The following is a 12,652-nucleotide window of genomic DNA, read 5'->3' on the forward strand; positions in this document are numbered from 1 at the left end:
GAAAAATGTAGGAGAGAAGGTTGATAAGGGATAAGAAACGGAAGAAAAGGGAAGGCTTGGGTTTTTGACAGCAGTGTGCCTGTATTTGAAAAAGAGACATCAAATATTCCAAAGTTTAAATCTTCTTAAAATATATATTATACGTATATTTAGGAAGCGGAACAAAAAAGGCGAGAAGAATGGCAAGGGTTTACGTCATTTCTCTATGAAGGTTTGTGAGAAGGTACAGAGAAAAGGAACCACCTCATACAATGAGGTGGCAGACGAGTTGGTTGCAGAATTCACTACCACTGATAATCACATTTCACCAAATGAATCAGTAAGTATATGGGAAGTCAATTACATGTGAACTGAATGGGGGAAGAGAAATTTCTCTTGAGATTTTTCTGTTTTTCCTACTGATAAATGAAACAGTTCAGATATTAACTGAGTTTTACCCGTTTGCTGTAATATGTTTATTTTCAAATGTTTTTGACACATGTATATTTTTGATTAACGCACTATGTCTACAGCAGGCTTATGACCAGAAGAATATTAGACGACGTGTCTATGATGCCTTAAATGTCCTTATGGCCATGAACATTATCTCTAAGGAGAAAAAGGAAATCAAGTGGATTGGTCTACCTACTAACTCGGCTCAGGAATGTCAGAATTTGGAGGTATATGCATTTGGAGCTTCACAATGGCTTTGTGTTCGAGTAGCTGTTTACAGCTTTAATATGTTCTGACACAGTGTGTGCCTATGATCTTCTGAGGTAGCTACATCATCCTCTTTGGACTCTTTTTATTTTATTTTTTATATACTGATCACCCACTCTTCAGCTTCCAGATTGTTCAAATGAGTCTTTGTTTAATTCTTCTATGTCAAAAATACAGCTTTTAAAAGTACATGTGAAGTGGTTCTGAGTGAAAGGTAGTAAAAAAGTAATGTGTGTTTCCAACATTGCAACAGTGGTATTCAGGAGTTGGGAAGATTTTTCTCCAGATGCCAAACAGACAGTAGATCTGTGATGATAGATGTTGCATGTACGTCAGTACATATAGACCTCTCCATTGCTGCAGGTCTTACCTTTTTGTGACAATTCTTTTAAATGAGTATGTCAGACTTTCTTATTGCATGTCATGGGGAGGAAGTGAAATGCTTTATACTGAAAGAGATTCATAAGTTCTGACAGGATTTTTTACTGTCCTGAGATTTGCAGAATAATGAAGTTACTGAGGTTTACTGAAGTAAATTCACTTCATCTGAATGGAATGAGACATTGTATTTATTCTCAATAAGTCTAAACTCCTTCAGCAGGACAAAAAAAAAATCAGTGAGAAGGTGCCAAAGTTAGGGGGAAAGTGGAACAAATTATCTACAAAGGGATAATTCTAATTTTTGTTCGATACTGATAATTGATTTTTCATTTAATTTTTTAAATTAATTTTGTGGCAGTGAGTTTCAGGTGCATGAGAAGCTTCTTATGAAGTACCTTTTGTTTGGTTTTGAACATCTTGATATGTTGATATCTGTTGAATATTTTTTTAAATTGGAAGTGATGATGACCTAGTTATTCCTTATTCACTTTCTCTATCCTGTTCATTGTTTCATTGGGATCTCTCATGTTCTCCCCCATTATTTCATTCTCCTTTCAGTGCAATCCTAATTTATTCATTATTCTCCTCTTTTGTATCACTGGTGATCCTGATTGTTCTTTCATATGCTTGTCTTGAAATAGAACCATCAGAACATCAGAATTCAAGACGTAAACATTCTGCTTCATAGAGTAATGTACTGATAATTCCTGTTTGGTACTCTGTTTCTTGCCTAATAATTCAAATTTTTGGCTGTCACAATATAGTGAGCTGATGGATTTTGCAGACTCTGCAATTTTAGATCTCTACTGAATGTCATTTTATTTCTAAAGTATGCATGGATTAGATTGTTTTCTCACACATATCACACAATATTTACCAGAAATAATTTAGGTGATGTAATCACAAAATGCTATAAGACACTTTGAGTTTGCTTTATGACAAACTCTCTTTTTACTATGCCAGATAACCCAGCATTGCCAGCAGATTCTGTCACCTTGTCACCTTAATCTGATTGTCTGTTGTTAGAGTAACAGTCTGTCAGTTTAATCCCCATGGGAATCTGCTGGGGAGCTTCTTCCACTAAGAAAGCTCTGTATTTCCTAGCTTTTAGTCTCTTACCTCTTTTGTTATTATTTAGTACATATTAAATACTGTGAGGTCTTAACCCTGGGCTCCATAGCAGCTTCATGTCTTTAACCATCTTTGATGATCTTCTCCAGTTCCTCCAATATCAATAAACTTTATGTCAAATAGATTGTTCTTGTCTGTCTTTGTCTCTTTGAGAGAATTCCAGTAACCCTTTGAGGCATAACTTCTGTTTGCAAAGATGTTTTTATCTTCTTCATAGGTTGTTTTATTTTATTCCTCAGGGTTCTAATTCTGCTTTTTGTTACTTTCCATAGGTAGTACTAATTTGTCATGATAGTTAAGCCTCTAGATTATGTGTAGAACCTTAATGATTGATTGCTATATTTCCTGCCTCCACTGCTCTGGTATTGAAATGATTTTAAAGGGAGAAAATGTTGGCATAAAATGCTACTTAAAAACAACAAACTGACCAGTCTTTTCTATGTATCTTAAGGTGGAGAAACAGAGAAGAATTGAAAGAATAAAGCAGAAACAGTCTCAGCTACAAGAACTCATTCTACAGGTACAGTCAAGGTACTCTTGTCTATAGGGCAAGGTAACTTATATTTGTATTCCTCTTGTTTTATCCCAGTCTGAGGGATGGGAACTTCTGGGAAGACTAGAGGTGAATTTCAGGATAAGGTGTATGCAGCTTTATTTAACATTATAGTTTAGCTGGGACCGTGCTGTTGGCCATTGCTATTGGGGATGCCATCAACCTTCCATCAGTTATGATGAATTCATTTGGAGTTTCAAGTATGTTTAAACAAGGTTTATGTTGATGGGAGAAGTATTTCATACCATACCCTCTGAATTTTCCACTTCAGTTCAGGAACCAAACTGGATACAGGCATCTAGAATTTTCTTCTGTGATAGCATCCGTAGATAAAATTATGTGACTGTAGAAGTTGTCTGTCATAGTGCTCTGCATTGTGCCTTGCTGGAGACTTGCTGCCACTGGTGTGGAAGTGGCTGGACCACTGTGAAACAGTGGCTGAACTCCTTCCCAGATTTCCCTTACTACACTTGGGGAAGCAATAGTGTATTCCCCAATTCACTGTGCTGCTGGTCCACAGAAATGTATTCCTGAGTAGCTGTGTTGCCTGCACAGTAGGAATGAGAATCTCAGGGATGCAGAATGAAAGTACAGACAGCTGTGGGACAGCTGCCTGATTGTTAATCAGTCTCTGTGTTGGCTTTGGATTTTGGTCTTAATTATCGTTTATTTAATTTGATTTTGTGACCAGAAGAATATTTTTCTTTGTTCAGTAGCTTACTGTATGATTTATAACTTGAGTTTTATGGTTTTTAATTATTCAAATTGCTAGTTTTAAAAATAGGAACATTCCATTGTAAAAAGCAATTTTGGTAAGATGCTAAAGTCACTAATCTTAAATGGGTAATTTAGAAACCCAATGCCAGATATTCAAATCCCAAACATTAACTTTTTTTGCATATAATTAATTTCAGTATTAACATTTTTCAGAGTGAGCAGCTAGTAGGGAGGCGTAAATGGAGAGGAGATAGGATGCTCTGGGAAAGTTTATTTTTCCAGTCATTGTTCTCTCTCCATTCTGCCAAGGAGCTGTGCTGGTGTAGTTAGTAGAATATGCTTTTTTTTTCCCCTCGGTATAGTTGTACTGCATTGCCTAAAAAAGGCAAGACTGTGATCTGTGACTCTTCTTGCACCTTAACATGCAGAAATATGCTAAACACTTTGTCCTTTTCTGCATCTACTTGCTGCAACCATTGCTGGAATCCTTAGGAGTTTTGTTAACGTGATCCTAAAAGCTTCATTCATGCTTTGATATCACTGTTGCTTTTTCTAGCAAATTGCCTTTAAGAACCTCGTCCAGCGAAACCGTCACGCAGAGCAGCAGGCAAACCGACCTCCCCCTTCCAATTCTGTCATCCATTTGCCTTTTATCATTGTGAACACCAGCAAGAAGACAGTGATCGACTGCAGTATTTCAAATGACAAGTAAGCTAACAGAGTTTGCCATTTGGCCTTTGGTAGAGCTCTGAGTTCGTATAAATGTTCATGTAGATTTGTTAAAGATTAAATACAAACTTACTTTACTTGTGCCTTTTGTATATTGAGAACATGCACTTCAGACAGCTGTTTTATATACTCTTTTAATAAACAGACTAATTGATTCACATTTAATAACTTGTTTAAGACTTGCTATCTAGTGATACTAGGCATCTCTCTTGACATTTTATGCCATACTCAACCACACAGTGTTTTCCTTTAACACCATGGAGTGCAGCCAGTGGAATTGAAAATGGATTTTGCTTTCAGGACTGCTGTTCTCCACTTTTGCTTCAAAAAGCTGTGTTTTTCATCAGCTAAATAAAAACTGAATGTAAACAGTCATGAGCAAATACATAAATCTTGAAAAATTCAATTGCTTAATGTGATGGGTCACTAGCACACTTAACACTGTGTGTAAAGCTTTTGAAATGCTGCAATGCCTGAAAATGGAAAGGTAGTTAAAGTTGTTGAAGTTAATTGAGACATTTTTTCCTCTCCAGGTTTGAATATCTATTTAATTTTGACAATACTTTTGAAATTCATGATGATATAGAAGTACTAAAACGAATGGGAATGGCTTGTGGGCTAGAATCTGGAAGCTGTTCAGCAGAGGACCTAAAAATTGCAAGGAGTTTGGTTCCTAAAGCTCTGGAACCATATGTGACAGGTTAGTTACTCCAAAAAGAGTTGATTTTTTTCCTCCTTAATATAGGATCTAAGAAAACACATGAAAATACCTTAGATCAGATAATTTCCACTGATTTGTGTTTAAGATTTCTGTCAAGTTCTGAAATTTGTCTGCTTTTTAGTGTATCTTAGGGAGCAAATAACATAGTGATTCATAAAGGGTGGAATGTTGCTCTTTGCAAAACATTTTGCATCAAGCCATACAAGTAGATCTTTGCAGTGTGTAATTCTTTTAAGAGAACAGTATTTATCCTTGATTCACTTGCAAAGGCAAAAGGTAGTAAAGTGCAAGCATATGATGAATACTAAAATCATCTGTCTTGCTCACCTCAAAACAAATGGGTTTTTAAAATGTATTTTGAAATTTTATTGTTTCTTACACTAATCTTTTTTTTTAATTATGCTGTTTTGGATATAGTACATAAATATGTTTTGTTGTTTGGGCTGCAAGACTCCTTTTCTGGACTTTAATGAAGCATTTCCACTGAATTAGATGGGTGTGTTTGGAAGGATTCCTGAAAAGCATGTTGTTTGTTTTACAGAAATGGCTCAGGGATCAATCAGCAGTGTATATGTCACATCTTCATCAGGTTCTGCGTCAAACGGCACAAGATTTTCAGCCAGGTGAGATGAAATTTTCAGTTAGTTTTTAAAATCTGTGGTCATCAAAGAAATTGGATATTAAATGCTTCATGAAACAAGTTCTGTTTTGATTAAATGTGCTGTGGATATGTGTTTTAAATTTATTCTCAGACATCACTTCTGTGGTGGTTTTTAGCAGTGTCATTAAGGAAATCCTTTCCTGTATAATGGAAAGGTGTCAGAGTGGTGTTATTCTTGAATGTGTTGTTTGTTTGTTTGTTTGGGTTTTTCTAGTTTAGAGTTTGTGACAAGAAAAGAGATACTTCTCTAATGATAAGTATTGGAAAGATTACTTCTTGATCATTTAGTGTCTAACTTTAAAAAAAGATTTTGACCTTTGGGTTTTAAACAGCAGTCACAGAAGCTGGTAGCCTGATAAACCAACTTTGCTACTCACTAGTTTCTTATTACTGTATTAGTCAAAAATATGTCCTTCTGTGAGCTCCATAAGGTTGTAAAATTAATAAAATATTCAGCAGTTGGATTCTGTGATCTCTGAGGTCTTTTCTAACCTAATTGATTCTATGATCATTGAAACGCTTGACATTCGTAACAAATGCTTGAATTAAGTTCTGCATGTTTTGTGCAAGGGAACTGAAGCTTGAGTGAGAATTCTGCCAAAATATCTTTAGAGATGCTGAACAGTACCTAAAAATCTCTGTTTTCAGTAAGTTTCCTTCTGTGGTAATGAGCATAGGGTAGTGAAAAAGAGCACCATGTGTTTTTAAGACTTTGAAATTTGAATAGGCCACTGTTAGCCAGAGACCAATAGAGAACCAGAGGCTGACTGGGGTTCATTATCTTGGTGAGAGTACAAGAACTTCTAACATTTCCATTCCTTAGGAGTTTGGAAAAGGGCAGTGTCAAATTATATTTAATTATAGGATATATATGAATATTCATGGCAATAGCAATGAACATTCATGGCAAGACAAGCTGTGCTGCCAAGGCAAATAAAGGCTGTGCATTTATTTAAAAAGGTCTCTAAAGAAAGTTTGCAGAAGTCTGAAGATGCTGCTACCAATACCTTCATCCCAGTTTCTTTGCCTTACTTACTAGGATACTCGGGTTATGAAATATAGTTGTTTTTATCTAAAAGAGAGGAGAATGGATTTTGGGTTTGTACTTTCAAAAGTAGTTTGTAGTTTGCAAAAGCACAAGAATAATCTCTTTGTTTTGTTTTGTTTTCTTTGCTTTTGAAACTGCTTTTGCAGATAATTATGCAGACCTGTTGTAGGTCATCTGACAGATATCTTAGTATCTTGCTGCTGAGTAAGTGTGCAAAACAGCAGAAATGCTTGAAAGTGTCTTACTGGATATATTTTTTCCTGTGAGCGTATAGGGTGTACCCTGGCAGTTTCATTCTGTGTGATGATAGACCATTGAATTGGCTCCATACAGCAACAAGCATGCATGATTGAATGTATGCATTACCCTCATCAGCTAATTAAAAAAATCAGTAGCAAAAAATCAGTAATTTAAAAAATACTAGCAAACATATTTTTGAAAGCAGTTTTTAAATGATGAGTGTCTTTCAAGAGAGATACTTTATTCCTTTGATACTTATAAGGGAGATATTTTTTGCAAATTAAAAAAAACTCCATTTTGTCATGAATTTGTGGCTAAGTTTAATAGTTTACTAAACTATTTAGAAAGTCAACAATTAAATATATTGGCAGAGTAGCAATTCATAATGGAGGCAGGAATTTTCTGGCTCTATTAAAGCAAAATAATGCATAATGAGAAGAAAACAGTTTCAAATTAAAAAGAGAGTAAATGACAGTTTTCTATGAAGTATCAAGGAGTTAAGGAAGAGCTATTAATTCCTCAATTTTCCAGGTCTTTGAATCAAGATGAGTGACTCTGAAAGACATGATTCACTTGCGAGCGTTCGGTGCTACACAAAAATACTGAAGAGCTTAGCTTTGTAGCCTTAACATTAAACGTACTTTAGAAGAAAACTGAAAAACATATTTATAAAGTGCCTGTGAGAAAATTTAATCTTTATATTAAAAACTAAAGGAAGAAACCTAATAAGAACCACTTCAAAATTACTTGAGACTGGTTCATCTTTTTGGACACAGCTTGGACATACACTAAAAACAGTTCATAAAGTGGCAGTGGCAGATTCATTAAAGGAACGGACTAGATGTGGGAGAAATTATGAAGCAATGGCAACTGGATTTTTTTTTTTTTTTCCCCCCAGTGACTTTTCCAATGGTGGAGATGGAATGTTGGCTACAAGTTCCAATGGATCTCAGTATAGTGGCTCCAGAGTTGAAACACCAGTTTCTTATGTTGGGGATGACGATGATGATGATGATGATTTTAATGAAAATGATGATGACGACTGATGCCCTTTGCTTGTAGACTATTTTTTTGTTAAAATTCAGCAGGCTTCAGGAATGAATTGTTCTAGGGAGAAGTGTCTCAAATTACTTTGCCCCATCCCCCAAGGAGAATATTGGTAAGCAGTTCTGAGTTTAGAAATTGCACCTCTGATAAGCAAACAAGGATTGTTTTATGTAGGATATTTTTAAATGTGGTGTGGATGTGTGTTTTTGATACCAGTGTGTTAATGCAGAGCCTTTATTTACTCTTGTTTTAGGGGTTTTTGGTTTGTTGGTTGTTTTTTGTTTGGGATTTCTTTTTTACTTGAAGGAAAAAGAATTTTGCCCCAAATGTTCTTTCAAAGTTTGCTAAAGAAAATGTAGACACATCATTGAGAAATAAAATGCTGTCCTTCTGTGGAAAATGAATACACTGAATGGCAATTTATTTGGAGTGTATTTTGATTATGCCACTTTTTGAGGGATAGTGAGCTAATGTAGTAGTGTTTATTTGTTAATCATGCAGTGTCCAAAGAACCAAACAAGAAAGATACGTCCTACTTTTTTACATGTTAAATTCCAGGAATGTTGTTGTGAACTTATTTTCCCTTAAATTATATCTAACATTATGATTCCATCAAGTTTATATACTTTTCACTGTATGTTGGGACATAAGAATTACAAAGTTTTTGGCAAATGTTTACTGCCAGTTGGTGCAGCTATATAAAATGTCTTGAAGGTTTGGAATGATTTATTGCTTATGGTAAAATTTGCCTGATTTCTTACAGGCAGTCTTTGGAAACTTTTTATTATATAGTTGTTTACATACTTATAAGTCTATCATATAAAGACATGTACTGAAACAAATGTTTGTATTTGTTTCATAAGCATCTTCCTGTAATCTATTATAAAGTTGAAATTAAATATAGAGAATGTTTTAAGTTTTTTAACTCAAAATTTGTCAATCATTTTTAATAGTTCATTTTTATAAAAGGAATTTCAGGGCAGGTGGTAGTCTTTTTAAATTTATTCACAAACAATTAACTGCACAAATACTGTCAGCTGCCTATTCTAAGACAGTAGTCTTTTTATTGAAACACAAATAAACTTTTCTGTAATATTTTATGAAATATAAAGAGACTATAATTGTTTGACTTGTTTAACCTTGGCACTGTTAGTTTTTATTAATAAAACGCGCATGGGCATTTTTAACAAGCTCTGTGGTTTTTCTAATTCTAGGATTATTTTAGAACATTTCACTTCTCGTCACAAGACCTAGAATTAGCTGTCTCGGGATGCTGCATCTGTGCTACAGAGGGCCCAGAGTTTTTGCTTTGATTTAGTAATTTGCCCTTAGAGCTCATGATAACTCACGATGCAAAAGGCAATGACTTACCCAGTATATTCTCTTCTTTCACACCTCCTTATTTCATCTGTGTGGCTCCTCAGCATGACAGGTTGATCTTAGTACTCCCATCTAGCTTCTGTTTAAAATCCCATGCCTAATGTCCTAACTTTTCATCCCATATTCACAGTCCTAACTTTCTGTCATATATTCCTATGTTTTAGGGTTTTAATCTACTTTTCATTTACTTCCTTTTTAAACCGTTTTGTCAGATCACATCCTCTGCTCTCACCTGCAAGAGCGTACTGAGCTGGCTCAGTCACTGCAGGCTGCTGTCACAGTCAGGATTTAATACTTCCACAAAGTCCAGAGTCCCTGCAAAGTATTAATAACTGTGCTGACTGTGGTAGGGGCTCCTGGATGCACTTAGAGCCTGTGGTAAATGTGGAGTGCGTTACATCTTTTTTTTTTTTTTTTCCTTGAAGAGATTATGCATAGACAAATCTGTGTGGGATATGTGTTATTAACACAGAACAGCTGATACACGCTGAAGGTGTTCAAATTGTATCAGACCTTGTAACATGAGTGAATGAAACAAATTACTTTGTGGGACTGGGGAAAAATTTGGGGGAGAGGAGGCTAATTGGATGTTTTGCTTCTCAGTGAAGAGGCAATTCTCTGCAGTGCTAATGCTAAACACAGGGTTCGTGTTGTGGATGATACAGTCGATTCAAATTGTCTTCGATGTTGAAAGGCAGTTCAGTTTGCAGAGGAACTTCAATTATTTCAGTTTTCCCTTGCATTCTCTAGTGTATGATCCAAGATTTATCAGCAAAGAGTGAGTAGAGGGATGTTAAGGAAAGAAGGCTGAAAGAATCTGAAGTTTTCTTTTGGTTCTTATTGGTGGAATAGTCCTCAGATAAGGTCACGCTGGGAGTGAAAATGTGACAAAACATACATCTTTAAGATGTTACTTTTCTCTTTTATTTCTTTTGCTTGGTGATGAATCTGAAATGGAATTTGATAATTTAATAATTGGGGTGCATTTGGGGAAATTATTTTTTATTATATTTCTGGTTGAACTTGATGATCTTAAAGATTTTCTTCTAAACAATTCTACAATTCTGTATAGCTTTTGTTTTGGGAGAGCTTTCTAGTAAAGGCAACAATCAATAACGAGAGAAAGTCTATAGACTTTTAAAATAGTTGCTTGATTTGGAGTAGTCACTTGGTTACAGTGTTCAGGTGAAAGAGGAATAAAAAAGAAAGACAAAAGAGACCAATGGTGAAGGGCCAGATTGAGATGAGGAAAGGAAATGTGGAGAAGTACGTGCAGGGAAGAGTAAATAAAGAACAGATTATAGCAGAGTCTTTGCAGAGGAACATAATAAGAGAAGAAGGCGTAAGTTGGAAAGAATGAGAAAACAAAAGAAGACTAGTCAAAGACTACAAAAAGGAGTAGTAGAAGAAACTTATTTTAGAAAAAGAAAGGTAGAGAGTATAAGTATTTAATAATGTCAGGCATAGCATGAAAGGAACTGCAAAGTAAAAGATAACTTTAACTGTATGGTTCTAATCTCTGAAAAAAGTGTACATGTACAGATGGAAAATGACGATTAAGAGCAGGAACAGAACATAACAGGAAATTGTGACAGGAAATTGTTGAGGAAATCTCTGGGAGAAAGTACTGTAAGGAGATAAAAACTAGAGTTTGGTTTAATAAAGATTAAATGATGGTAAAGGGAATGAGAATTGTTATAAGGGCTCAGTTTGGGGTAAAACGTGGCAGGAAAGGAATGTGCTTTTAATTCCTTTACTTAGCCAGCACTTTTTTGTGATGTGAAGAAGAAAAGAGGAAGAGTTGCAAAGTGTGTATTTATGCCTCTGAAATGGTCCTGCAGATAAGTCCTGGGAGGAGTGTGCAACTTTTGTGCTTTCTGAAGTGTTCCTGTGCTGTGGAAGACTGTCTGTTTTGGCATGTGTAACAAGTTAAGGATTTCTTGAACTGTTTCACAAATAATCTGCTTTGCTTTTCCCATAGGAATTTGTCTTACCCAAAGAGAAGCAGTTACAACTTCAGAAACTGATGGGTTTTGGTTTTTTACTTGAACCTTCTTTCAATGAAAGGTGACAGCTGTTGCAGAGAAAGAAAAAGTAAATGTAGCTGATAGAGTACTGACCCTTGACAGATGTCCATTTATTTATTTGAATTAAAGGATGAATATTTAATGAAAGGATGTACTGTCACAAATCTCCTCATTTCTTAATCAGTGAATACATAGGTTGTAAAATCTTCATATAAATGAGAAATCTGAAAATTGGATGCTGCTTTAATGGTAGAAAGGGCAAAAGTTAAAAAAAACACCAAAAAACCAAAACCAACCAGCATGATGTAACACTACTGGAATGATCACCAGTACAAAGGGCAGCATATCCAGTTTTTCCCAGATAGATAATTGTTTACTGTAGGGATTTCCTTTCTCTTGGCTGCTTATGAGAAGTGTAGTAGGCCATTTGTCTTTACGACTACATAGAGTTAACAGCTTGTCACCATTTCTCAGCCCTGTCTCCTTCCAGACACATGAGGCTGCTGTTACACACACTTTATTGTTGAAGCCTTAATTGTCATTCATTTACCAGGAAAAGCAAAGATGAGCCAGCACATTGAGAGCAGCCTTTTCCTGTTGTTACTTTCTAACTTTAGGATGTAAGGTTTTTCCAGGGTTTTTCCTGACCTTTGGTTTGCCCTTGAGCTTTCATGGATTCTGGTGGGTTACCAAAATGTTCAGTGGGCTGGAGCAGCTTCTGCATGAGGAGAGGATGAGGGAGAGAGAGCATCTTGTTCAGCCTGGAGAAGAGGCAGCCTCGGGAGACCTAATGGCAGCCTTGCAGTGCTACAGGAAGGTTTTTGCAAAGGTGGAGCCAGTGCACAGGGGTGTGTGAGGACAGGATGGACAGACAGCACATATGAGCTGGAATGGGAGAGTTTCCAGCTGAATATGAGGAGCAACTTGGGATGGTCAAGCTGTGGAACAGGCTGCCCAGAGAGGCTGGGCTGGCTCGATCCTTAGGGTTTTCAAAACCAGACAGGAGAAAAGCCCTAAGCAGTGTAGAGTCTGACCTCATGGCTGAGCATGCTTTGAACAGAGATTGGACAGGGGACAACCTGAGATGCCTTCCAGCTTCAATTACCTAATGGGTCCCATAACAGAGAGGGAAAGAAAAGAAAAGACATGTTAGAAAATGTCAGTGTTGGGAACAGGGTCATCTGTCTTGCCAGACTCGTCAGAAAATGAATGGAAGCTCAGCTCATCTTCAGAAGCTGTCAAAAGGTACCAAACTGATGGAAAAGGTGGTAAATGTGCAGGTAAAAGCGAAGATGACTTCAAGATGAGGTTTCTAAGA

The 12,652-nt window shown here is 36.1% G+C and overlaps 1 protein-coding gene across 5 annotated transcripts in view; it reads left to right on the forward strand.

Annotated features, from left to right (window-relative positions):
* TFDP1 (transcription factor Dp-1) overlaps positions 1 to 9,027 on the forward strand; it is a 37,831-nt gene extending 28,804 nt beyond the window's left edge. For 4 of the 5 annotated variants that reach the window (XM_084226775.1, XM_084226772.1, XM_084226773.1 and 1 more), the window contains exons 6-12: positions 154 to 319; positions 513 to 659; positions 2,663 to 2,731; positions 4,038 to 4,189; positions 4,744 to 4,910; positions 5,473 to 5,554; positions 7,779 to 9,027. In XM_084226775.1, the coding sequence (XP_084082901.1) occupies positions 154 to 319; positions 513 to 659; positions 2,663 to 2,731; positions 4,038 to 4,189; positions 4,744 to 4,910; positions 5,473 to 5,554; positions 7,779 to 7,926 (931 nt within the window). In that variant the 3' untranslated portion in view covers positions 7,927 to 9,027. The remainder of the gene's footprint in view (positions 1 to 153; positions 320 to 512; positions 660 to 2,662; positions 2,732 to 4,037; positions 4,190 to 4,743; positions 4,911 to 5,472; positions 5,555 to 7,778) is intronic. The other variant, XM_084226776.1, reaches the window with a different exon arrangement.
* The last annotated feature ends 3,625 nt before the right edge of the window (positions 9,028 to 12,652 follow it).

This window comes from Fringilla coelebs (assembly GCF_963513975.1).
Source record: "Fringilla coelebs genome assembly, chromosome: 2".
In the NCBI taxonomy this organism is placed as follows: domain Eukaryota; kingdom Metazoa; phylum Chordata; class Aves; order Passeriformes; family Fringillidae; genus Fringilla; species Fringilla coelebs.